The sequence below is a fragment of the Microtus pennsylvanicus genome, chromosome 7 (genome assembly GCF_037038515.1).
Source record: "Microtus pennsylvanicus isolate mMicPen1 chromosome 7, mMicPen1.hap1, whole genome shotgun sequence".
Lineage (NCBI taxonomy): Eukaryota > Metazoa > Chordata > Mammalia > Rodentia > Cricetidae > Microtus > Microtus pennsylvanicus.
The window spans coordinates 1,941,629-1,969,233 of NC_134585.1; the positions used below are offsets into that span (position 1 = coordinate 1,941,629).

At 49.2% G+C, this 27,605-nt stretch overlaps 1 protein-coding gene across 1 annotated transcript; it reads left to right on the top strand.

Moving 5' to 3' along the window:
• The first annotated feature begins 1,035 nt into the window (after window positions 1-1,035).
• Window positions 1,036-27,084, top strand: Msh5 (mutS homolog 5). Its single transcript, XM_075979440.1, has 24 exons — window positions 1,036-1,284; window positions 1,366-1,489; window positions 2,022-2,102; window positions 2,236-2,298; window positions 2,921-3,042; window positions 3,227-3,336; window positions 3,622-3,657; window positions 5,083-5,165; window positions 5,715-5,760; window positions 15,107-15,245; window positions 16,026-16,088; window positions 22,249-22,377; window positions 22,559-22,631; window positions 22,966-23,075; window positions 23,297-23,377; window positions 23,679-23,766; window positions 24,057-24,246; window positions 24,350-24,476; window positions 24,805-24,954; window positions 25,260-25,334; window positions 25,519-25,662; window positions 25,744-25,881; window positions 26,413-26,486; window positions 26,752-27,084. Exons 1-24 carry the CDS (start codon window positions 1,144-1,146, stop codon window positions 26,861-26,863), a joined length of 2,499 nt encoding a protein of 832 aa, XP_075835555.1. The 5' UTR covers window positions 1,036-1,143; the 3' UTR covers window positions 26,864-27,084.
• The last annotated feature ends 521 nt before the right edge of the window (window positions 27,085-27,605 follow it).

The following is a 27,605-nucleotide window of genomic DNA, read 5'->3' on the forward strand; positions in this document are numbered from 1 at the left end:
AAGGGCACAAGCCGCAGGTGTGGGGGTCAGAGGACAATTTGGGAGTCCGTTTTCTCATACCGTATGAGTCCTGGGGCTGGAACTTAAGGCGATCTTCCCCATGAGCCATCCTTGAAGGCTTCCTTCCTTCCCATGCAGCCCTATCATGGAGGAATCATGATGCCCAGTCTCCTTAAGGGTGAGTGGGCTGTGGTAAGGGCGCCAACCGATAGGGGTGTATGTGATGTACCTAGGTCTGCTTTCAGGGTGAAGTGCATTCAGACACTTGCACTTCCTCTTCGGAGGTCCAGAAATAACCAGGCCCTGTGGTGCTCTCGCGGGGGTGGTCATCCCCTGCATTCAGGGTGCATTCAGCGAACAGGCGAAGTCTGGCTGAAGTGAGAGCTGGTTCTTACTTCCGCTTATTTATTTAAAACACTCATGTAGCGCTTCCTTTGTTGGCTAGACAGCGTTCCGAGTTCTTTATAAATATTAACTTAGTGGGTACAAATATTAACAGAGTTGTGGCTGCTGGCTTGGCCGGAGTCAACGCCGCCTCCCTCCCCTCTCCAGGGAGGGGGAGCCCCGCTTCTGGCCCTTTAAGGTCGGCCTTCCCGCCCCAGCCCTCCCCACCGCCCAGACCCTTTTTCCGGGCTGGCCCTGCGACCTTCTGGCGGGCTCCGCCCGGCATCAATCAAAGCCCGGCTGCTTAGCAACGGCAGAGGCGGGAATTTTGAACACGCCGGCACCGCCCCCGCTGTAAACAGACCAATCAGCGCTTAGCCTCTTCCCTCCCGCGCTGCAGCGTACGCCCTCTCTTCCTATTGGATAGCTAAACAGGCGCCTCCAGCCAGTAGCGACGAAGAGGGGGCGGGGCGAGCGCGGCTCCGCCCCCCCCGCCCGCAGACGGGCTCGCCCTTCCCCAGGCTGGCGGCCGTTGGTCAGTGAGGTAGATTGTCGCGACTGAGGCGACGAAAAAGGCGGGAAAACGCCGCGAGTGGGCGGCCCTGTGGGGGGCGGAAGCGGAGATTTGACAGTGACAGCTCGCGCTTGCAGGCCTTCCGAAGGGTGGCCTCCGAGTGTCCCCACCCCGCCACCCGGCCACCCGGGGAGACGTCGCCTCTGAAGCTCCCCTCATCCCAGGTCCTCAGAGTCGCCGAGCCCATGGCTTTCAGAGCCACCCCTGGCCGGACGCCGCCGGGCCCCGCACCCGGGATGCCCTCGGCCAGCTTCCCCAGCCCGCAGGCCCCAATGCCGGGGCCTCGAGGTCTCGAGGAAGAGGAGGAGGACGAGGAGCCGGCCGAGGTGTCGGAGGAGCGGGCCGGGAGGACGGGAAGCCTGCCTTCCCCGGGGTTCAGATACTGATCTCCTCTCCTCGCGGGGCAGGTTCACCTGTGCGTGCTGTGGAGTTCGGGCTCTCTGGGCATTGCTTACTATGACACTAGTGACTCCACTGTCCACTTCATGCCAGATGCCCCAGACCACGAGAGCCTGAAGCTTCTCCAGAGAGGTGGGGACAGAACCCTTCATTCCTCTGCTCTGGGGTTGGGAGCCTGTTCACTCATACGTCCTTATGTGACCTTAATCTACTTTATAGTCATCAGTTTGGGAGAATGAAGTATTCAATGCAACTTTATTAGGTTCTTGCTGTGTGTTAAATGCTGTAGACTCAGTCCCCGGCAAACTTATGACTAGTCTAGTGGTTGTTTCCAGGACACTCCCACGTTCCTTCCTCCACCCCTGGAGTATTACTACTGCACTAAATCTCATTCCAGACTATGCTCCCAGTGTGCAGAGCACTCCCTAACAGACAGAAAATAAATTCTTTTATTTTGGTTTTGGTTTTTTGAGACAGGGTCTTATATTGTATTCCTATGTAGACCAGGCTGATCTCGAACTCAGAGACTGGCTTGCCTTCCCAGTGCTAGGATCAAAGGCATGCGCCACCATGCCTGGTCGAGAAAATAAATTCCTGAGGGGAACAGTGTCAAGAAGAGAGCTTCCACTTTCCTCTGACTCAGTTGATCCCTTCTCTTTTCAAGTTCTGGATGAAATCAACCCCCAGTCTGTCGTTACAAGTGCCAAACAAGATGAGACTATGGCTCGGTTTCTGGGGAAGCTTGGTAAGGGCCGCGTAAAGACGGGGAGTGGAAAGGACTACTGGAATGTGGAGTAGGGAGGCCAAATTGGCTGGGAGGAAGCGTGGGACATCAACAGGACTGTCATGTGCAGAACCATGGCCCTTTGCCCCCACAGCCTCCCAGGAGCAGAGAGAGCCAAAGAGACCTGAAATCGTACTTTTGCCAAGCGTGGATTTTGGTAGGTCCTTTTATCTTGTCAGATCCATCCCAGGGGCCCTGTCCCTTCCCTTAATCTCACCCCAGTATCAGAGACCTCCCCTGTATGTTCTTACCTGCAAACAACTTCCCATGCCTGTCACCGTGTCCCCAGGATCTCTCCTGCACCTTGTCATTAATAACCCAACTTACTGAGAAGTCGCTGGCTTAGGACGGAGTGACCACACTTTCAGCCGCTTGGAGTTCCCACTGTAAGCCAAAGTCATTATCGCATAGAAAGGAAAGCCAATGTTTCTGGGATCCTGACCCATAAGACGCTGCAAACTCCAAGGCTTACAAACAGGACGGGAATGTTCTGTCCTACCAGATATTGGGACTTACTGTTCTTTTCTTTATCATAAGATCTTTCTGACCTAGAAAATGTACAGCCCCAGACATCACTTGTCTCTCTCAGGTTGTGTGTATAGCCAGACATCTGTATTACACAAAGATGAAAAGTCAGACTAAGTCTGCATGTCTGCTTCTTGCTCAAGCTTTCCTTAACCACGTCTGTGGACTTGGGCAAGCTGGAGGTTGCTTCTGTTCTTGTTAAACTGGGGTGAGCAAGTGAGTTATCAGACCTTTCGCCCCTCCCCCCCCCATAGGTCCAGAGATAAGCAAACAGCGTCTCCTTTCTGGAAACTACTCCTTCATCCCAGAGTCCATGACTGCTACTGAGAAAATCCTTTTCCTCTCTTCCATTATTCCCTTTGACTGTGTTCTCACGGTGAGCTGGGTCACTGGAGTGAGGGCTGGGAAGCAGCTGGGGAAGGCATGGGCTCCCAGTCCCAAGCCACATTCTGGACTGGACTGCCTTAGCCCTGGAAAATGACAGGTTCTCTTGGTATTGGTGTCGTCCAGCTTCTGGAACGTTAGGCTTTATTCCAGCTCTGCTGCCGATCCCTTCCCAGGTCCGGGCACTTGGAGGACTGCTCAAGTTCCTGAGTCGGAGAAGAGTTGGGGTCGAACTGGAAGATTATAACGTCAGCGTCCCTATCCTGGGATTTAAGAAGTTTGTATTGTAGGTGATTCACCCTAACCGCAACCAAAGTAGAGGGACTGGGGGTCTAAGAAGTAAGCCAGGTGCCAGGGATGGGGAAGAGTGGGAGACATGTGCTGGACATAGGAGAGGGATGGGGGCAGTGGAGACACGGGAGAGGGATGGGGACAGTGGAGACACGGGAGAGGGATGGGGACAGTGGAGCCATGCTAGGATACATGGGAGAACCAGGGAGAAGACTGGACAGTACTGACAGAGGAGCCAAGGGAGCAGAGCGTGTAATGAACGCTTCTTTTCTGTTCTCAGGACCCATCTGGTGAGCATAGATCAAGACACTTACAGGTGAGGTGGAGACTGCCTCCAGAAACAAATGGATTGAGCTTAACGCTCTAATAATCCTAAGGAGGCTCTAGTTTCTCTCATCCTGGGGCAGTTACATCTCTCTCCTAGAAGGAGAGGGTGATGGGGTGGAGGGGGGAAGGGAGGAACTAAAGCTCAAGGCCTCAGTGCTGGGGGTGGACCCGAGGGTGCTGCCTGCCAGGCTAGCCTTCTGCTCCCTGAAGTGATGACTCCAGGCTGTCCTTTCCTCTCTTTCCTTCCAGACAGGGTCTCAACACAGCCCGCCTGTCGGGAACTCACTATAGACCAAGCTGGCCTCGAACTCACAGAGACTCACCTGCCTCTGCCTCCCAAGTGCTGGATTAAAGGTGTGAGCTGCCAAGCCTGGCTTTCATTTTCTCTTCCTAAGGGGAGAGGCTAAGGCAAACACAAAAGTGAGTAATAAACCTCACATCAAGGTTATTATTGCTGCCGGTGTGGTGTGTGCCTCATGCCCATACAATTTGCTGGAGGAGACAGAGGCAGAAGGATCATGAGTTCGAGGCCAGCCTGGGCTACACATATTTTTAAAAAAAGATTATTATTGCCAGGGGTGGTGGTTTGAGCCTTTAATCACAGAACTCAGGAGGCAGGCAGAGGCAGGAGGATTTCTGGAAGTTCAAGGCCAGCCTGGTCTACATAGTGAATTCTAGAACAACCAGGGCTACAGAATACACAGAGAAACCCTGTCTCAAAAGAAAAAAAATTAGCCGGGCGGTGGTGGCGCACGCCTTTAATCCCAGCACTCGGGAGGCAGAGGCAGGTGAATCTCTGTGAGTTCGAGACCAGCCTGGTCTACAAGGGCTAGTTCCAGGACAGGAACCAAAAAAGCTACAGAGAAACCCTGTCTCGAAAAATCCACAAAAAAAAAAAAGAAAGAAAGAAAGAAAAAAAAAGAAAAAAATTATTATGAACTTAAATTACAGTTTCTCAATTCCCAGCTCCTTTTGTTATTTAAAAAAAAATCGTTACCATGCCAGCGGGAACCTGGCTCAGTGAGTGAAAGCTCTGGCTACTCAGGTTTGAAGGTCTGAGTTTTATGTAAGCGCTCGGCATCTCTGGCTGCCGTCTTAGCCAGGTTCAATGAGAGGCCCTGCCTCAGAAGAGAACAAGACAGAGAGAAAGAGGACAGCCCCTCCCGTGTCCTCTGGCTTCTGCACATACGTGTGAGAGCATGCGCACTTGCACACAAATGTGTGTACACAGGCAGCTGTGGTGGCCCATCCTTAATCCCAGCACTGGGAGGCAGGGGGATTTCCACTAGTTCAAGGCCAGCCTAGTCTACGTAGTGAGTTCTAGGATAGCCGGGGCTACATAGACCCTGTCTTAAAAACACAAATATGTACACACATGCGCAACTGTCCAGATGTCCTCATTTCTCTGTGACAGCGTTCTGCAGATCTTCAAGAGCGAGTCTCACCCCTCCGTGTACAAAGTAGCCAGCGGGCTGAAGGAAGGGCTCAGCCTCTTTGGTAGGTGTGCCCTATAGTTCACCCCACACTGGGAAAGCCTGCTAGAAAAGCAGTTGACTGGAGATGTGTACAGTCTCTTCTCCCTGCTTTACGGCCAACCAGCCCAGGTCTCTCGGTCGCTGTGCCCACTCTCAGCCTGAGCTTCTTTATACCTAGCCATGTAGTGTAATCTGCATGTCGGCTGTGCCCTATCCAATACTATGTTCAGTCTCCGGCTCTGTCTGCATGCCGCTCTGTTCACAGAGGAGCGTTATATAACTGATTTGTATAGTTTTTATCTGGTTCCTCAAGCTTTAGGGTAAGTTAAGGACACGGCTCCAAGTGTCCAGTTTCTCACTACATTATGTTTAAGTTTTACATACTGTGTTGGACTTTTGTGAGCTGTGGCTATGTCCATTTATATGTTTTCCTAGCTGAGTATCCATCCTTTTTCCTAACCTCCCATGATAATCCAAGGCCACAATTTGTGGCCAGGCCCTAACTTGGCTGCCTTTGTGTCCTGTATCTAGGCCTCCTTGTAACAAGTTCACCACTATGTATACCCCGCAGGAATCCTCAACAGATGCCGCTCTAAGTGGGGACAGAAGCTGCTCAGGTGAGTGGGTCTCAGACTGTCTATAAACAAACACACGGGATACCGAGGCCTTCAGACGTGTCTATAAACAAACACACACGGGATACCAAGGCCTGCTAACAGCGCCTACAGGCCATGCAAACACTGATTTAGTAGGACTAGAAATAAGAACTGCCCAGCATAGTGGCTTGTATTGTCCTCACTTTTTGTCAGCATAGATACACACATGGTCATGAATAATATACAAACACACACATACCTGCAGTAGAAACTTAACCACAAACTATGGATGGATTACAAGATAATTTAACACCATATCAAAAGCTAAGAGCATGGCTCAGTGGTAGGATACTCAAAAGTATGATGCCCCATCCCCAGTCTAGAAAAAAAAACGTTAAACAAAGCTAGGCATGCCTCCTCTCCAAATGCCTTCCCTAAACTTAGCTCTTGAGAGTAGAGTGCTTGTACAAACATGAGGTCTGCGTCCGGATTCCCAGACGACAGCCCCAGAGCCGGGAGGCAGTCAGTCTAGCCAAACCAGTGAGCGCAGGTTCAGTGAGAAAAACTGTCTCAAACAATAAGGTGGCAAGCTAGCAAGACAGCTCAGCAGGTAAAGGTATTCAACATAGACCTACAGACCCGAGGTAGGACTTCCAGACCCACACGATAGACATTCTCTCACCTTCACTCGCTTGCTCTGGTCTGCATGGGACCACACATGTAACATACAAAACAAATACCTGTAATAAACGCTTTTCTGAAAAATAAGGTGACGACCAATCAAAGAAGATCCCCAATGCCAGTCAGCTTCTTTCATACGCAGATATGCATGTGCATACACCTAGCATGCACAGAAACATACAAACGCACACACATTGAGCTATTCAAACAGACCATGGTGGCACATTCGCCCCGTAATTCCAGCTTTTGTGGGGTTGAGGTAGTAAAATCAATCAAGAACTGGAGGCTAGCCAGGCAGTGGTGGCGCACACCTTTAATCCCAGCACTTGGGAGGCAGAGGCAGGGGGATCTCTGTCAGTTTAAGGCCAGCCTGGTCTACACAGTGAGTTACAGGACAGGCTCCAAAGCTACAGAGAAACCCTGTCTCGACACCCCCCCCCCAACCCCAAGGAAAAAAAAGAAAAAGATTTGGAGGCCAGGGATAGAGGTGAGTCAGCAGTTACGAGTACTACTTGCTCTTTTTTGTTTGTTTGTTTGTTTTTCGAGACAGGGTTTCTCTGTGTAGCCCTGGTTGGCTGTGATTAAAATTTTGTGCCACCACCGACCCCGGCAACAGTGGCTGCTCTTGCAGAAGACCTTTGATTCCCAGCCCCCAAATGGAGGTTCAGAGGTTCACAACTTTTTGTAACTCCAGTTCTAGGGGATCCGAAGCTCCTTTCTGACCTCAGGGGACCAGGCACACAAGTAGTGCACAGACCTACATGCAGGCAGAGCACCCAAACACATTAAAAAAATGGTAAATAAAGTCTTTAAAAAATCAGATGGAGGCAGCTGTGCTGTGCGAGACCCTATTCGATAGCAAACGAAACAGAAATTACCCAAGTGCAGGAGTGTACACCTTTAATCGTAGCCCAGGAAGCAGACAGAGGATCTCTGAGTTTGAGGCCAACCTGGTCTACACAATGAGTTCCCTGACAGCTGGAGCCACATGCTGAGACCTTGTCTCAAAAAAGAAAACAGGGCCGGGCGGTGGTGGCGCACGCCTTTAATCCCAGCACTCAGGAGGCAGAGGCAGGTGGATCTCTGTGAGTTCGAGGCCAGCCTGGTCTACAAGAGCTAGTTCCAGGATGGGCACCAAAAGCTACAGAGAAACCCTGTCTTGAAAAACAAACAAACAAACAAACAAAAAAACTCCAGGAATTATTCACCTAACGCCCCCATTTGTGTGTAGGGTTACATATGTGGTCTGACAGCTGCATATTGTTGCCACCTGTGGTTTCCATAGACACTGCAGCTCAGAACATCCGGACGTCTTCCTGCCATTTTCCAGCTGATGGCATTGCTGGCAGTGTAACATCTCAAGATAGGCACCTTGGACTGATGCTTTCCCTCATCCTCCATATTCAGTTATTCACTGGTGTCTCTTGTCTCTATCCTGGAATCTCTTAGCCATCCTTCCTCCCTCTTTACAATCTAATTCTGGCTATCAGGATGTTAATCAGAAGCATAGCATTTACCTCCAAAATGGTCCCTGCCTCTGGTCTCTTTCTCTAAATGAGCCGTTCATTCTAAACCACAGTCAGGCCTGACCCAGAGATCTGGGCATGTCCACTTCTTAAAAAGTCTTAAGTAGAAACAAGGACGCTTCCCTGTCATGGGAAAGCTTAGCATATGTAGTGGTGTGATCTGTAGTGTGGTGTGTAGGGTCCCTTGCTGAGAGTAGTGTGATCTGTAGTGTGGTGTGTAGGGTCCCTTCCTGAGTTTCATTTCCGTTGCTGTGGCAGCATATTTGATCAGAAGTAACTTAAGGGTGAAAGGGTTTATTGGCTCACGGTTCCAGGTCCCATCATCGTGGGAAGTCACATTGTATCTGCAGTTAAAGCAGAGAGCAGTGAATAAGAGCGAGGATTCCTGTGTGCGTGCCATTGTTGACTAGGTTTCTCCTCATTCGGTCTAAGATCCTAAGCCCAGGGAACAGTGCTGCTCACAGTTCTCCACGTCATAAGACCTAGAGACAGATATTGGGGTTCAAGCTGAAGACCAGAAAAGCAAAGCAGCCAACCACTAGAGACCTTTTACCTCTACCAAATCTTCAGCCCAAAAGGGCGAGATCCTGTCTCCACGAATCCTCAGACTCCACATGCCAGTAGAGTTCCTGTCTCTTCCCTTTTATATTCCTCTCTCCTCCCAGCCATATCACTTTTGTCTTCACTTCTCTAGTGCTGGGATTAAAAGTGTGGGCCAGTACCACCTGGATCTGTTTCTGAATCTATCTTGTATAGCCCAGGTTGGCCTGAGTCCTGGGATTAAGGTGTGCACCACCATTGCCTGGCCTGTATGGCTGCCTAGTGTGACTGCTTTGCCCTCTGATCTTCAGGCACGGTTTATTTATTAAAGCACAAATAATATATCTATGTATGTAATATATATTATATGGCACTGTATATAATGGATATAATTAAGATAATCCCTTAGACATTCTCAGAAGTAGTTCTAGACTGTATCAAATTGACAATTTTTTTTCTGGTATTCTTTTTTTTATTTTTATTTTTCCATTCAGTTATTTACACTTCCTTTCCTCATCCCAATCCCCTCCCGCTTCCCCCACACCCCCTCCTCCCTCTCCCACCCTGCTTGAGAGAGGGCAGGGAACCCTGCCCTGTGGGAAGTCTAAGACCCTCCCCGCTACATCCAGGCCTAGGGAGCTGTGTATCCATATAGACTAGGGTCCCAAAAAGCCAGAACATGCCGTAAAAACAAGTCCCAGTGCCTTTATCAATGACTTCTCAGTCAGCCCCCATTGTCAGCCACAATCAGAGTCTGGTTTGATCACATGCTCATTTAGATCCGGTCCAGCTGGATTTAGTGAGCTCCCATTAGAACAGGCACATTGCCTCAGTTGGTGGACCAACCCCTCACGGTCCTGACTTCCTTGCTTGTCTTCTCCCTCCTTCTGCCTTTCAACTGGACCTTGGGAGCTCAGTCTGTTGCTCTGATGAGGGTCTCTGTCTCTATCTCCATCCGTCGTTGGTCGAAGATTCTATGGTGATATTCGAGATAATCATCAGCGTGATAGTGGGTCAAGGACAGTTCAGGCACCCTCTCCTCTGCTGTCCAAGGAACAATGCCCACAATAACTCGGACATCTAACAACCCTTCACCAGCACAACTCACATTGACGATTTAAACCAATCGTCACACCCCTGTTCACCTTGGTTTTAATTTTCAGGTTCACATCTCCAGATTCCTCGTAAATCCTTTTCTGCTAGCTCTACCCTGTATTCTAGTCACCCCTGTCAACATTTACACTCTGACCTTTTAGGTGACGCTCTCACAGGTGCACCTCCTTGTGCCCGTGTGGTCCAGCGTTCTTTCACATCAGGTTAGAATTCTTGGTGAACCAGTTGCCTTATACTTGTGAGTTCCTGTTGCCCGCGTCTGGACATGACTTTGTAGGTAGAATACTCAGTGAGTGTTCACAGTACGGGAACTCAAGCATACTAGCTGCATTGTCTCCAGAACCTCAGAACACGTACAAACCTTTGCTAGCAGATAGGCCTAGGGCTGCTCCTTTCCCCACCTGCCCCACTGCAACACATTCCTTCTGGGAACTGAGGATGATCTCTGAGTAACAGAATTACCCACACATTCTTTAATGCTTCAGATGTAAATCCTGAGTTCCAAGCAGGGAGTGAAAAGTGGGGGTCTTAGAGGATTTGCTGGAAACTGGTCTCACTGTGCACCCCAGACCAGTCTGAAACTTGGTAGAAAGGCCCAGGTGGCCTTCTTCTTCTGTTGACCCTCCTGTCTGCCTCCTGCATGCTGGGATTACAGGAACAGATGAGCATGCCTAGCATGGAGAAAGAGACTCTCCTATGGAGAAGAGAATCATGCTAAAGAAGGAGAGAACCAGGCATGGGGCAAATACCTGTAATCTCAGCACTCAGAAAGGGGGGGCTGGAGGTAATACAAGTTTGAGGCCTTGGCTACTTGGCAAGATCATCGTGTGTGTGTGTGTGTGTGTGTGTGTCTCAAGGCATAGTAGCACACACCTGTAACACTTGCTTGGGAGGTGTGACTTTGTTTTTTAAGAAGGTGTGTGTGTGGCTCATCACTTGCTGCTCTTCTAAAGAATCCTTGTTCAGGTTCCAGCGCCCATGCCAGGCTGCTCACAGTTGCGTGGAACCGCATGGAACTCCAGTTCAGGATACGAGACCCTCTGGCCTCTAAGACACGTCCTTGCACATCCATTGCACATACTCACACAGACTTAAACACACACAAAAATTTGTTTTGTTCTATTTTTTTCAAGACAAGGTTTCTCTATGTAGCCCTGGCTGTCCTGGAACTCACTCTGTAGATCAAGCTGACCTCAAACTTAGAGATCTGCCTGTCTCTGTCTCTTTTGGGTTTAAAGAAATATGCCATCATCGCCCAGCTAATACATGTAAATTTTTTTTTTTTTTTGGTTTTTTTTCGAGACAGGGTTTCTCTGTGGTTTTGGAGCCTCTCCTGGAACTAACTCTTGTAGACCAGGCTGGTCTCGAACTCACAGAGATCCACCTGCCTCTGCCTCCCGAGTGCTGGGATTAAAGGCGTGTGCCACCACCGCCCGGCTACATGTAAATTTTTTAAAGAGGAGGGATAGAGTAAGGACTAGGAATGTGTACCAGGCTTTTTCTTTTGGGCCACCAACCAGCTCCCAAATCTGAGACTTAATATTATTTTTATATGCCAGAAGTGGGCACCAGATCTCATTACAGATGACTGTGAGCCACCATGTGGTTGCTGGGAATTGAACTCAGGACCTTGGGAAGAGCAGTCAGTGCTCTTAACCTCTGAGCCATCTCTCCAGCCCTTATTATTATTTTTGAATGCTTGACCTATCTTAGGCACATTTCTGGCTAGCTCTTTTAAATTAACCTGTTTCCCTTCACCTTTTACCTTGGGGCTTGTTACCTGTTTCTGTATTTATTACTCTCACTACTTCTCTAAGTCTGTCTGTCTGGCATCTGCCTGGCTTCTTGCCCCAGGCATGTTCCTTATTCTCTCCTTTTTCCTCCTCTTTCTTTCTGAGCCTAGATTTCTCCTCCTATTTATTTTCTCTGCCTGGCAGCACTGCCTGTCCTCCTCCTGCCTAGCTATTGGCTGTTCAGTTTTTTTATTGGATCAATCAGGTGCCTTAGGCAGTCAAGGTGAAACAGATGCAATACATCTTTACATAATTAAGCACACATCCTTACATCGTTAAATAAATGCAGCATAAACAAAAGTAACACACCTTTACACAGTTAAATATTCCCCAGGATAAACAAAAGTAACACACCTTTACACAGTTAAAGTAATATTCCCCAGGATAAACAAAAGTAACACACCTTTACACAGTTAAAGTAATATTCCCCAGGATAAACAAAAGTAACACACCTTTACACAGTTAAATATTCCCCAGGATAAACAAAAGTAACACACCTTTACACAGTTAAAGTAATATTCCCCAGGATAAACAAAAGTAACACACCTTTACACAGTTAAATATTCCCCAGGATAAACAAAAGTAACACACCTTTACACAGTTAAAGTAATATTCCCCAGGACAAACAAAAGTAACACACCTTTACACAGTTAAAGTAATATTCCCCAGGATAAACAAAAGTAACACACCTTTACACAGTTAAAGTAATATTCTCCAGGATAAACAAAAGTAACACACCTTTACACAGTTAAAGTAATATTCCCCAGGATAAACAAAAATAACACACCTTTACACAGTTAAAGTAATATTCCTCAGGATAAACAAAAGTAACACTTCTTTGCCTAGCTAAAATAATATTCCACAACAGGGATGTAGCTCAGTTGGTAGTGTGTTTCCCTGGGTTCCTTCCCCAGCATCACATAGAGCAGAAGGTAGAAGGAAGAGGATCAGAGGTTCACGATTATCCTCTGCTCATGAGAGAACATGGGGCAGATGGGACCCGCAAGGCAGCACTGAGTGCTGAAGTGCAGGCTGCAGCGGCTCCCAGCTGACACCCACATGCAGTTCTCATTAGCAGTGCGTGTTGGACAAGTTACTGACTCAGTCCTCACTTCCTCGGGTCACTAACAGAACAGGAGTCTGAATGACCCGGGGTGGGTCTCGTGCTCTACAGAGTTGGGACAGAGCTCCCTGGTCCGGCCGACACTGCTGTGGCCCAAGCTCTTTTCCTTGGAGAAGAACGAGGGTGCTGGCCAAAACCCACCCTTGAACTGAAATGCATCTTTGGTTTTCTTCTAATTTGGGGTGTTCTGATTGAACATAATGGGCTATGGGCTAAGTGGGAGGTGAGCACCCTCAGGCCCAGGTCTCCACTTGCTGGCTCTCAGATAGCATGAGTAATGGCTTGCTATTATGTAGAAAAGAACCCCAGGCTAAAGTTCTTACAGAATTAAATCCCACACCCAGAATTAAACAAATTCAGATGAGACATTACTGCTGTAGAGTAATTTATTTTAACTTAACAGGTAATACTTCTGGCAGCAAAAGGTGTGATGATGTCTGTACATACTAGTCATGTATGAATCAGACCCACCTGTTGAAACACCTTCACCATCTCTACAAGTCCTTCCTCGTCTAAGAGATGACCATTATTAGACATTGAAGAAGAGTTGGACATGGTCACTAGGTTGAGTCTCACCAGAGGCAGAAGCAGGCAGAAGCAGGCAGACTCTATGAGCTCTAGGCTAGCCAAGGCTACATAATGAGACCTTGTCTCTAAACAAGAAGAAAAAGGAACTGTAAACTAAGTAAAGTAGACTGAGGTGCTAGCTCAGTGGACAGAGGCACTTGTCACTATGCCTGGTGATCTGAGTTCAATTCCCAGAACTCATATCGTAGCAAGTCTTTTTCTGTCCTGCCAGCCAGATTCCAAATAACGGCACAGAGAAGCTTCATTAAATATGAAAGCTTGGGCGAAGCTGGGCAGTGGTGGCATAGCCTTTAATGCCAATACTCAGGAGGCAGAGGCAGGCGGATCCCTGTGAGTTTGCAGTCAGCCTCATCTACAAGAACTAGTTCCAGGACAGCTAGGGCTGTTACACAAAGAAACTCTGTCTCAAAAAAAAACAAACAAACAAGAGGCTTGTTTTTAACTAACTCAACTCATTTCTATTAATCCACATCTGTCACGGACCACGCATCCTGCTTCTCTTCCATATCTCTTGGCGTCTCCTCTGGTTATCCTCCTTTCCCTTTCTTTCCTCGGAAATCCTTCCTATACCTCCTGCCTAGCTATTGTCTGTTCAGCATTTTATTACACCAATCACAGCAATACACCTTCACACAGTGTGCAAATATCACATGACAGAAGAAGAAAACCAATTCACACAAGTTCTCCTCTGTCCCCTACATGTGCACCATGGCACATACATGCTCCCCCCTCCCTCCTCCCTCCCTCCCTCCCCCCCCCCTCTCTTACACACACAAACACACAATTTTAAATGTAATTTTTTCAAAGACAATTCAAGGACTAGCATTCACATTGATAGCTCACAGACACATGAACTTCAGTTCCAGGGGAGGATCAGTCTTCCCTTTTTGGGCTCCTTTTTTTTTTTTTCTTTTTTGGTTTTTGTTTTTCGAGACAGGGTTTCTCTGTAGCTTTGGAGCCTGTCCTGGAACTAGCTCTTGTAAACCAGGCTGGCCTTGAACTCACAGAGATCCACCTGTCTCTGCCTCCCGAGTGCTGGGATTAAAGGTGTGAGGCACCACTGTCTGCCTTTTGGGGCTCCTTAAGCTCACACACACACACCTTTACAAAAAGAAGGAAGCAAAAAACAAAAAAAAGAAGGAATTGCAGGTTAGGGACTGGTCAGACAGCTCGACAGGTAAAGGTGTTTTCTGCAGAAGTCTAGCAACCTGAACCTACATAGAGGTGGGACAGAACCAGCTCCAGAGCTATCCTCTGATCTCCCGGGTGTCATGACATTCCTGTCCACACACACACACTCACACTCATAATACATGCACACACAAAGAATAGCAGACTGGGCAGTGGTCTGGTGGCACACAAGTGTAATTCCAGCACTTAGGAAATATAAGCTAGAGGACCAGGAGTTCCAGGTCAGTCTTGGCCATATAGCAAGTTTGAGACCAGTCTGAGCTATGTGAAACCTGTCTCAAAAAAAAAAAAAAGCAGGCTGGGGTGTGGCTCAGTAGTTTGTTGCTTGGATAGTGAGTAAGCATTGACTCAACTTTAAACATCGCCAGAAGAAAGAGTGGAAGAGAGCAGGAGAGAGAATGAGAATTCGTTACAGGCATTTGCACAGAAAGCACATGAAAAGATGAGGTTTTGTCTGTGCGGTTTCCCTAAGATACTGTCACAGCTACACACAGACAGCAAACTCAGAGTGACTCAGCCGCTCCCACTCAGCTGCAGAAATCTATAGTGTTGGCACACGAATACCACAACACGCTGCTCTCGTTCTAAAATATTGACACTCTCTATCACATATCCACATGGAGTGACACATGGTCTCCCCCATCAAATCCACGACACGCAGACAGCCATCGTGATACAAACATGCCCACAGAGACGGGGCCCGCGCTTGCCAGTTCATTCCTGTAGTGTGCTGCAGGCACATACTACCACACTTCCCAAAGATTTCCAAGCAAAATCAAGATGATGAGATGTGACTTCTAATCTTCCCACAGGCTATGGTTTACCCGTCCAACTCAGGAGCTAAGAGAACTCAATTCCCGTCTGGATGTCATTCAGTTTTTCCTGATGCCTCAGAATCTGGACACGGCTCAGATGATGCATCGTCTCCTGAGCCACATCAAGAACGTGCCTGTGAGCCCAGGGTCAGGGAATAAAGCTGAGAGCCCATGGTGGAGGTCAGGGAGAGGGAACGAGGGTGATGCTTATAGAAAGCCTTGGGCTTCTTATTTTTATTTTATTAAAATTTAGTATTTGTTTGTTTGTTTTTTGTTTTGAGATAGGGTCTCACCATGTAACCTGAATGGCCTGGAACTCAAAGGGACCCACCTGCCTTGATTAAAGTTGTGCGCCATCACCCCTGACTAGTTTTCACACAGGGTCTCTATGTGTGCTCCTGACTGACTGGGAACTTGCTCTGTAGACCAGATCTCTCTGTGTGCTCCTGACTGACCGGGAACTCGCTCTGTAGACCAGATCTCTCTGTGTGCTCCTGACTGACCGGGAACTCTGCCTGCCTTCCAAGTGCTGTGTGTGATTAAAGGCGTGTACCACCACTGCCCAGCCTAAGATGTTGTTTTTAATTATATGCATTTATAGCCAGGCCTGTGAGTTTGAGGCTAGCCTGATCTACATAGTGAGTTCCAGTTCAGTCAGAGCTACATAATGAGACTTTATCTTAAACAAACAAGTGAAATTAGGCGTGTCTGTGTGGAGTACATGCACGTGAGTGTGGGTGACTGCAGAGTCCAGGAAAGGATGGTGGATCCCCTAAGCTAGAGTTAATGGGTGTTTGTCAACTTCCTGATGTGGGTGCCGGGGACCAAACCTGGGTCTCTCCCCCTGGACTGTGGGCCTCTTGTGGGGTGTCAGATGGCAAGATGGCAAGATGGCTGTTCCTTTGTCTGCTTGTAGCTGATTCTGAAGCGCATGAAGCTGTCCCACACCAAGGTCAGTGACTGGCAAGTCCTCTACAAGGTAAGGCCTCCTGCCCCTTCCCCTGAGTTCCGGGATTGCAGTCGCCCCTTCTTAGATCCAGAAATCCCAGTTAAGCTTCGAATCCTGTACACAGACCTTCTCTGCTCGGGATACCTGCCATGCTACACCCACTGATGTGTCTCCTAAACTCTGTGCTGCAGACAATATCAAAAATACATGCAGTGTAATTTCTGCCCTTGTGCCCAAGTTCAGGGCCAGTATGCGGACTCCAACCGTCCCGTCACCTTCCACGAGCACTGCCCTTGGGTGACTACAGAGCTGGCACTGATGTGCCTGCTAATATCAGAACCACAAGGCCCCCCTTTATTATTGTACTAATATCAGAACCACAAGGCCCCCCTTTATTATTGTACTAATATCAGAACCACAAGGCCCCCCTTTATTATTGTACTAATATCAGAACCACAAGGCCCCCCTCTATTATTGTACTAATATCAGAACCACAAGGCCCCCCTTTATTATTGTACTAATATCAGAACCACACGGCCCCCTCTATTATTGTACTAATATCAGAACCACAAGGCCCCCCTTTATTATTGTACTAATATCAGAACCACAAGGCCCCCCTTTATTATTGTACTAATATCAGAACCACAAGGCCCCCCTTTATTATTGTACTAATATCAGAACCACACGGCCCCCTCTATTATTGTACTAATATCAGAACCACAAGGCCCCCCTCTATTATTGTACTAATATCAGAACCACAAGGCCCCCCTTTATTATTGTACTAATATCAGAACCACAAGGCCCCCCCTTTATTATTGTACTAATATCAGAACCACAAGGCCCCCCCTTTATTATTGTACTAATACCAGAACCACAAGGCCCCCCTTTATTATTGTACTAATATCAGAACCACAAGGCCCCCTCCTTTATTATTGTACTAATATCAGAACCACAAGGCCCCCTCCTTTATTATTGTACTAATATCAGAACCACAAGGCCCCCCTTTATTATTGTACTAATATCAGAACCACAAGGCCCCCTCCTTTATTATTGTACTAATATAGAACCACAAGGCCCCCCCTTTATTATTGTACCCGTCTTTCTTTCTTGCCTGCGTGCTTGTTCTTTTTAATGTTTTAAGGTTTATTCAGTGTGTGGAGTGTTCATCTGCATGTGTGTTTATTCAGTGTGTGGAGTGTTCATCTGCATGTGTGTTTATTCAGTGTGTGGAGTGTTCACCTGCATGTGTGTTTATTCAGTGTGTGGAGTGTTCACCTGCATGTGTGTTTGTGCTGCATGTGCATGCCTAACCTAGAAAGGCCAGCAGACGGCACCAGATCCTGGAACCGCAGTTACGAGTGCTTGTGAGCCACCATGCGGGTGCTGGCAAACAAATCTGGGTCTTCAAGAGCTACAAGGGCTCTAACTGCCGAGCCGTCTTCCCAGGATCATGAAGTTTGCTGCTAATAGCATAAAGAAACTGGGACAGAAGCTAGAATTAATGACACATGCCTTGTCTGGGCTGATGTAACTAAATATTTATACATAATTATAAAAAGTAAAAGAAATCTATGTATTTATTGTCTTAGTGTTCTATTGCTGTGAAGAGACACCATGACCACAACTCCTCTTAACTGGGGCTGGCTTACAGAAGTTTAGTCTATTGTCATCATGGTAGGAAGCATGGCAGCGGGCAGGTACACACGGTGCAGGAGAAGGAGCTTAGAATTCTACATCTGGATCCTCAACAGCAGGAGGAGAGCGACACTGGATCTGGTCTGAGCATCGGAGTCCTCAAAGCCCACCCCAGTGACACACTTCCTCCAGCAAAGCCACACCTCCTAATAACTCCACTCCCTACGGCCTGTGGGGCCATTTTCATTCAAACCTCTACATTTTGGTTTTTCGAGACAGGGTTTCTCTGTAGCTTTGGTGCCTGTCCCGGAACTAGCTCTTGTAGACCAGGCTGGCCTCGAACTCCCAGAGATCCGCCTGCCTCTGCCTCCCGAGTGCTGGGATTAAAGGCCTGCGCCACCACGGCCCGGCTATTTATTTACTTTTTTAAAAACAGCTTCTCATTATGTAGCCCTGGCTGTTGTGGAACTCCGTGTAGACCAGGCTGGTTTAAAATTCACAGAGACTGGCTCTCCTCTGCCTTCCTTCTGAGTGTTTGGGTTAAAGGTGTATGCCACCAAGCCCCTGTATCTTTTTTAATTTTTTTTTATTGATAAAAGGAGAGTAAAAAAAAAAACAAATTTCCACCTCCTCCCAGCCTCCCATTTCCCTCCCCCTCCTCCCACTCTTCTCCCCCTCCTCCCACCCCTCTCCCCTTCCCCCCACTCCTCTCCCCCTCCCTCTCCAGTCCAAAGAGCAGTCAGGGTTCCCTGCCCTGTGGTAAGTCCTAGGTCCTCCCCCCTCCGTCCATATCTAGGAAGGTGAACATCCAAACTGGCTAGGCTCCCACCAAGCCAGCACATTAAGTAGGATCAAAACCCCGTGCCATTGTCCTTGGCGTCTCATCAGCCCTCATTGTTCGCCATGTTCAGGGAGTCCAGTTTTATCCCATGCTTTTTCGGTCACAGTCCAGCTGGCCTTGGTGAGCTCCCAATAGATCAGCTCCACTGTCTCAGTGGGTGGGTGCACCCCTCGTGGTCCCGACTTCTTTGCTCATGTTCTCCCTCCTTCTGCTCCTCATTGGGACCTTGGGAGCTCAGTCCAGTGCTCCAGTATGGGTCTCTGTCTCTATCTCCATCCATCACCAGATGAAGGTTCTAGGATGATATGCAAGATATTCGTCAGTATTGCTCTAGGATAGGGTCATTTCAGGTTCCCTATCCTCAGCTGCCCAAGGAACTAACTGGGGACCTCAGCTTGGGCACCTGGGAGCCCCTCTAGGGTCAAGTCTCCTGCCCACCCTAAAGTGGCTCCCTTAACTAAGAATTGTGCTTCCATGCTCCCCTATCCAACCTTCCTTTATCCCGATCCTCCTGTTTCCCCAAGTCCCCCCTCCTTCCCTTCTACCTTTTCTCTCCCCATCTCCCCTTACCCCCATCCCACCCCACCCCCAAGATCCCAATTTTCTCCCCGGCAATTTTGTCTACTTCCCTTAGCCAAGAGGATAACTATATGTTTTTCCTTGGGTTCACCTTCTTACTTAGCTTCTTTAGGTTCACCTATTGTAGACTCCGTGACCCCTATTTATGGCTAGAAACCAATTATGAGTGAGTACATCCCATGTTCATCTTTTTGGGTCTGGGATACCTCACTCAGGATAGTGTTTTCTATTTCCATCCATTTGCATGCAAAATTCGAGAAGTCATTGTTTTTTACCGCAGCGTAGTACTCTAGTGTGTATATATTCCATACTTTCTTCATCCATTCTTCCATTGAAGGGCATCTAGGTTGTTTCCAGGTTCTGGCTATTACAAATAATACTGCTATGAACATAGTTGAACAAATGCTTTTGTCATGTGATAGAGCATCTCTTGGGTAAATTCCCAAGAGTGGTATTGCTGGGTCCAGGGGTAGGTTGATCCCGAATTTCCTGAGAAACCGAAACACTGACTTCCACAATGGTTGCACAAGATTGCATTCCCACCAGCAATGGATGAGGGTACCCCTTCCTCCACAGCCTCTCCAGCAAAGGCTATCCTTGGTGTTTTTGACTTTAGCCATTCTGACAGGTGTAAGATGATATCTCAAAGTTGTTTTGATTTGCATTTCCCTGATTGCTAAGGAAATTGAGCACAACCTTAAGTGTCTTTTGGCCATTTGAACTTCTTCTGTTGAGAATTCTCTGTTCAGTTCAGTGCCCCATTTTTAATTGTGTTAATTAGCATTTTAAAGTCTAGTTTCTTGAGTTCTCTATATATTTTGGAGATCAGACCTTTGTCTGTTGCGGGGTTGGTGAAGATCTTCTCCCAGTCAGTAGGTTGCCTTTGTGTCTTAGTGACAGTGTCCTTTGCTTTACAGAAGCTTCTCAGTTTTAGTAGGTCCCATTTATTCAATGTTGCCCTTAATGTCTGTGCTTCTGGGGTTATACCTAAGAAGCGATCACCTGTGCCTATCTGTTGTAGGGTATTTCCCACTTTCTCTTCTATCAGGTTCAGTGTTTTCGGGCTGATATTGAGGTCTTTAATCCATTTGGACTTGAGTTAATTTTAAAATTTAACATTCTGGAGGCTAGAGGGCTGGCTTAGTGGTTAAGAGCACTGGCTTCTCTTCAAGAGGACCTGGGTTCAATTCCCAGCACCCACATAACAGCTCACAGCTGTCTGTTACTCCTGTTCCAGGGGATCTGATTCCCGCATAAAAATAAGTAAATTATAAAAAATTATCATTTTATTGTGTTTTTAATAGTTATTTACTTATTTGTTGTATATATAGTGTTGGCATCAGCTCTCATATCAATGACTGTGAGCCACCATGTGTTGCTGGAAATTGAACTCAGGTCCTCTGGAAGATCAGTCAGTGCTCTTAACCTCTGAGCCAGCCCTCCAGCCCCATTCTATTGTTTTTACTTAGTTTTTAAGACTGATTACATTCGCTGTGGATGTGGGTGCACACGTGTGACGGTGAGCACGTGAGGCGAGAGGCAAACCTGCAGGGTCAGTTCCTCCCTCCTCCGTGTGGACACCAGGACTGACTCAGTTTGTGACTCCGTTTGGTAGCAAACCCTTTGCTGTGCCAGCTTGCTGGCCCTTAGTTTTTGAAGAAATTTAAGACCTAAAAGTTGCAAGAATTATAAATCTTTCTGTGTCTGTTTCCTAAGCATTGATGTTTGCTTCTTTGGTTGCTTACTTTAGAGATGCGATCTCAAAAATATAGCCCGGGCTAGCCTCAAATGCACTATGTCATCCAAGCTGATCTTGAACTTGTGATCCATCTGCCTCAACTTCCAGAGAGCTGGAATTACAGACTTGTGCTACCACCCCCAACTGAGACTTTGTCCTCTTCCCCCAAAACAAGTTTAAGGCTAGCCTGGGCTACAGAGTGCATTAGAGAGCTGTGTGGGTAACTTAGTGGGCTCTTGTCTCAGAATAAACAGGGTAGGGATCACAGCTCAGCACTGGAGTCCTGGGTTTAATTTCAGATAGACAATGAGGGGGCGGGGCTACACACCTGGTTCAAGCCCAGTCCATTAATTTGCTGAGTTTGTTTATTGAGGGTTGAGGCTGTCTTTGCCTCTGGTGCTTCAGGGTTCTCATCTGTGAACTGGGGGTGGCAGCGGTGCCCACCGCATAGGAGCACTCTGACGAAGCAGTGAAGTGAACACGTGTGGAAAACTAGAACTGCCTGGCCAGTCCGCGTGGGCCGCTGCGTCCTCCTCTTCAGTTCACCTGCTCTGCTCCTGCTCTCACAAGACTTTCGAGTCTTCATTCACGAGCATCTCCCTTCCTTTCCTCTGAAAAGGCTTCCCAACTGTTTCAGGCTGTGGCAGCTTGTTTTCTGATGTTCCCGATGACTGTCAGCTGTCCAGCTCACTGTTGGCTTTACCACTGTTTCTGCCGCTTGCAGTTTCTACAGCTCTGCACAGAGCGAGACCACTCAGGTGCTTATGACTCTGTCGAGAAATTTAATCAGTGGTTAGATCTGCGGCTTGGTCCTGCCCCGGGAAGTCGGTTCTCAAGGACTCCGAGCCCTTGCTCTCTGCTGGGCCCTAGGCTGGCACTGCCTCTTCTCATAAAACATTTAGCTGAGTGGTGGTGAGGCATGCCTTTAATCCCAGCACTCGGGAGGCAGAGGCAGGTGGATTTCTGAGCTCGAGCCCAGCCTAGTCTACAGAGGGAGTTCTAGGGAAGTCAAGGGATACACAGAGAAGCATTGTCTCAAAAATTAAAAAAAAAATGTTTTTATTTGGTGTATGTCTGTGCTAGCCTGTACCGTGACGTTCATGTGTGAACTAGAGTACAGCCCGTGAGGCTCTCTCCTCCACCACATGGTTCCGGAAGCTGACCTCAGGCTGGCAGACTTAGCTCTTGGCTTTTCTTGTTGACTTATTCCTAGTTCTGTCTTGCCCCCTCTCACAGAAGTTAATCCTCTTCTCTCTGTATATCGTCATGTGTGTCTCGCTGTGTGTCTTTCTGCCTTAATAACTCTCAGTGTTCCCCATGTTCCCCATTGGTCTTCGTTCCCAGGCCCCCTCAGCTCCCCTGAGTGGGGTCACCTTCCTTGGCTGTCTGTCCTGCAGACTGTGTACAGTGCCCTGGGCCTGAGGGATGCCTGCCGCTCCCTGCCCCAGTCCATCCAGCTTTTTCGGGACATTGCCCAGGAGTTCTCCGATGACCTGCACCACGTCGCCAGCCTCATTGGGAAAGTGGTGAGCGGGAACAGGATGGGGGAACAGGGAGGGTCTGGAGGATGTGCTGTGGGAGGTCCTGGGGTCAACTGGCGACTGCGCAGGGTGGGGAGAGGACGTGTGCGTGGAGGGAGGCTCTGGGCCCCGAGAGCTGAGGAACCATGCTGCCGAGTGCCAAGAAACTTCCCATCTGTCTCCTCAGGTAAACTTTGAGGAGAGTCTTGCTGAAAACCGCTTCACGGTCCTCCCAAACATTGATCCTGAGATAGACGCGAGTGAGCGCTGGGCGTGGGTGGGCGGGGCGGGGACTGTCAGCCAGCACCAAACACCACAACTGGGAATCAGCTTTCCAATCAGAGCAAAGATCTTTCTTGTTGTTGTTTTTGAGACAGAGTCCCCTGTAGCATAGACTAGCCTCAAATTTAATTCATAGCTAAGGATGGCCTCAGAGTTCTGGTCCTTCTGCTTCCATGGTGAGCTAACATGCACCATGCCCAGCAGCTAATCAGGAATTTTTGAAAAATAGTTTCTTGTGGCCAGGGTTGTCCTAGAACCCCTAATCTTCCTGGACCTTATCTTTTATATGCACGTAATTCTATACACAACTAGAAAAACGAAGGCTGATGGGCCTTCCGAGTTTCCTCACCGAGGTTGCTCAGAAGGAGCTGGAGAATCTGGACGCCCGCATTCCTTCCTGTAGTGTCATCTACATCCCTCTGGTGAGCAGGGCAGAGGGCGGAGCTTCGGGGATTGTGGTGAGGGCTGGAGGGGAGGACAGCTGCTCATGTCTCCTGTGGAGTGGTGAGCAGAGACTGACACCCAGCCAGATCAGCAGTCCAGGGCATGCTTACCTTTGCTGATTCTAGTGGTGTCGGGGCTTCCTCTAGAAAGAGAGGGTGTGGAGCAGGTTACCCCTACTCTGTCTCTCTTCTCTCCCCAGATTGGCTTCCTTCTTTCCATTCCCCGCTTGCCTTTTATGGTGGAGACCAGTGACTTTGAGATTGAGGGACTAGACTTCATGGTAAATCTCTGGACTCCTGCTGCTGGGGATGGGGGAGCGTGATAAAGAAGTTGGAAGATCTCACCATCAGCACTGACCAAAATGTGGGGTCATGTCTAACTTAATCAGAGCTTTAGCTGAGACAGAGAAGTTAGGGGGCGCACTGCAGGAGGAGATGGAGTCTCTGGGCATGGTGGTGCACGACTGTAATCCCAGCACTTGGGAGACAGAGGCAAAGGGATTGCTTTGAGTTCCAGGCCAGATAGGGCTACATAGTAAAATCATGTCACAAACGCCCAGAGCTTGGAACCCTTGCCCCCAGTTTCTCTCAGAGGACAAGCTGCACTACCGCAGCACGCGAACCAAGGAGCTGGACACACTGCTGGGGGACCTGCACTGCGAGATCCGGGGTGAGGGCCATGGCAGGGGGAGCCTCAGGCTGTATCATCTGTAAGCCTGTTTCCAGGTCTTTCCAGGGACCTCTCTTGACCCAGAACTGACCCTAGTTGTCCCCCAGACCAGGAGACCCTGCTGATGTACCAGTTGTCCCCCAGACCAGGAGACCCTGCTGATGTACCAGTTGTCCCCCAGACCAGGAGACCCTGCTGATGTACCAGTTGTCCCCAGACCAGGAGACCCTGCTGATGTACCAGTTGTCCCCAGACCAGGAGACCCTGCTGATGTACCAGTTGTCCCCCAGACCAGGAGACCCTGCTGATGTACCAGTTGCAGTGCCAGGTGCTGGCGCGGGCGTCTGTCTTGACGCGGGTACTGGACCTCGCCTCTCGCCTTGATGTCCTACTGGCTCTTGCCAGTGCTGCCCGGGACTATGGCTACTCAAGACCCCACTACTCTCCCCGAATCCACGGGGTACGAATCAAGAATGGCAGGTGAGGACAGTGGGGCGGAGACACAGGGCCACAGGCTCCGTCTTCTGCTGTGGGGTTCATCCACCTGGATCCTGGGCCATGCAGTGTCTCCCCCCACCCCCAGGCATCCTCTGATGGAACTGTGTGCACGAACCTTTGTGCCCAACTCCACAGACTGTGGTGGGGACCAAGGGAGGGTCAAAGTCATCACTGGACCCAACTCCTCAGGGAAAAGCATATACCTCAAACAGGTGAGGAGCCATACAGCCTCGGTCTTTGGCTTCTCCGTCTCATCTGCCAGCCAGGCCAAATCCTCTGCTCCCTAAAACACGTCTGAGAACTGAGAGCCAGTTCTTTAGGATAGGCCTTTTCACGGCCATGGGTCCCTTGACCGAGCTCTGAAGAGATCCCGTGTCATTCCCGGCATGCCTTTACCCACAGCCCTGACTTTAGAGTAACTCTGAAGTCAGGACACGGGGACAGTGTGTCCTCTCTTTAATCTGTCACTCATGTCTTTAGTTGACCTGTTTGTACTTTGCCATAGTACCAGGCCCATGTCCTGTGTCCTCCCACGCCCAGGTAGGCTTGATCACGTTCATGGCCCTGGTGGGCAGCTTTGTGCCAGCAGAGGAGGCTGAAATTGGAATAATCGATGCCATCTTCACCCGAATTCATAGCTGTGAATCCATCTCCCTTGGTCTCTCCACCTTCATGATTGACCTCAACCAGGTTAAACGGAGCAAAAGGAGGTGGGGAAGGGAGATTCAAGCAGGACCTGGGCCCCGCCCTTGGGGACACATTCCCTCAGCTGCATGTCCTCTGTACTTGGGGCCAGGGGGCACCCGGGTCAGAGTCTGGAGGAAGCAACACCATAAGCACTTCTGAGACTCCTTTGTGAGCCTTCCTCACTGCTGACAAGGGAGGGCTGAGCAGACAGGCGTGTCACTGTAAGACAGGTGCAAAGTTTATTCGTGGCGACACGTCAGAAGCCAGTGCTGAGGCTAAGGAAACCCTGCTCACCCCGTGCCCAGCAGGTGGCGAAAGCCGTGAACAATGCCACCCAGCAGTCCCTGGTCCTCATTGATGAATTTGGGAAGGGAACCAATACGGTGAGGAGGAGAATGAGGACGGGGATGGAGGATGAAGGGACAGGGGCAGGAGAGGAGCTCAGGGAAGGGAGGGGGATGGATGGGCAGAGACAGGGGTGGGGGATAGAGGGTGGATGCAGGGCGGGGCAGGTACAGAAGGGCACAGATGCCCTGCCTCTGTCCCCTCACCTCTGCCTTCTGGCAGGTGGACGGGCTGGCACTTCTGGCTGCTGTGCTCCGGCACTGGCTAGCCCTGGGACCCAGCTGCCCCCACATCTTTGTGGCCACCAACTTCCTGAGCCTGGTTCAGCTGCAGCTGCTGCCACAAGGACCCCTAGTGCAGTACTTGGTGAGGAGGTCACTCCAGCCCGTGGCCTTTCCCTCTTCTTAGTCCCCAGGAGTCCCACACTGTCACTGTTTGCTCTCCTAGACCATGGAGACCTGTGAGGACGGGGACGACCTTGTCTTCTTCTACCAGCTTTGCCAAGGTGTTGCCAGTGCCAGCCATGCCTCCTACACAGCTGCCCAGGCCGGGCTTCCTGACCAGCTCATTGCTCGTGGCAAAGAGGTGACGAGAGCCTGTGTGCTGCCACTGCCACCTTGGGGCTCCCTCCAGCACACCTGCTCCTCTTCAAGTGGTTTTTAAAATTTATGTATTTTGCCAGGTGGTGGTGACACACACCTTTAATCCCAGCACTCCATGGGCAGGGGCAGGTGGATCTCTGTGAGTTCAAAGTTAGCCTGTTTACAAAGCAAGTTCCAGGACAGCCTGCTCTACACAGAGAAACCCTGCCTCAAAAAAAAAAAAAGTCTTTTGTGCATGAGTGTTTTCCCTGCAATATTTATGTCTGCACCATGTGTGCCTGGTGCCTGTGGGCGTCAGGAGAGGGCAGCAGATCTCAGGAAACTGGAGTCACAGATGGTTGTGAGCTGCCTTGTGGGTGATAGGAATTGAACCCAGGTCTTCTGTGAGAGCAGCCAGTGTTCTTAACCACTGGGCATCTCTGCACCTTATACCACTCCTCCTGAAGACGTGGAGTGCTAGGCCCTCTTCCCTCGTGTGCACCCAGCAGCTCTCCTGCCTTCCTTCTTGTGCTAGGTCTCAGACCTGATCCGCAGCGGGAAACCTATCAAACCTGTAAATGAGCTTTTGAGGAGGAACCAGATGGAAAAGTGAGTGTGGCTCCTCCCCAACGTCTCCCCCTTACAGGGCCTCAGCCAGCCTTCCTGCAGCCCTGTGCCCTCCCCTCACCGAGCCAGGTGTGATGGACGTGCCTGGAGTCCCAGTGTTCAAGGCCAGCCTGGGCTACATAGCAAGACCTTGTCAGCCAATGACAAAACAGACAGGACCCACGCTGCTCTCTGAAACCGTTTCTCTTCAAAGCTGCGGTTTCCTGTGCACAGATTTGGAAATCACATGGTTCTTTCTCCCCTGCAGTTGCCAGGCACTGGTGACTAAGTTTCTGAAGCTGGATCTGGAAGATCCCACCCTGGACCTGGGCATCTTCATGAGTCAGGAAGTGTTGCCAGCGGCCACCACCATCCTTTGAGCTCCTTCCCCATCCTCTCAGCTACCTGACAGCCGAGACCCACCACACCGCTTCCTTTTCTTCTCTAGATGCTGACTTCTCTGTCTGCACAACATTTTTTTTGTTTTGTATTAGGAATAAAGTTTATTTTGGATCAAAATCCTTCCAGAGGCCACCCAATGGGACAACAGGAGAGCTGGGGGATGTAGTGGTTAGGAGCACTGGCTGCTCTTGCAGAAGTGGGTTGGTTCCTGCACCACAAGTCAGTTCTCATGCATCTGTAACTCCAGTTCCAAGGTTTCCAACATCCTTCTGGTCTCCTGGGCTCTGGGAAACGTGAAACTCAGACAGATATATGCACACAAATCCAGTCAGGGATGGAGGTGCAGGCTTTTTTTTAATATTTATTTATTTGTTATGTATACAATATTCTGTCTGTGTGTATGCCTGCAGGCCAGAAGAGAGCACCTGACCTCATTACAGATGGTTGTGAGCCACCATGTGGTTGCTGGGAATTGAACTCAGGACCTTTGGAAGAGCAGGCAATGCTCTTAACCACTGAGCCATCTCTCCAGCCCCGAGGTGCAGGCTTTTAATCCCAATACCAGGGAGGTAGAAACAGACAGATCTCTGAGTCTGAGGCCAGCCTAGTCTATATAGTGAGTGCTACATAGAAAGACCGTCTCATAAAAAGTAAATAAATAAATACAAATTTAAATAAATTCAAATCCTGCTCTTGGGACTCAATGAGGCCAACTACTCC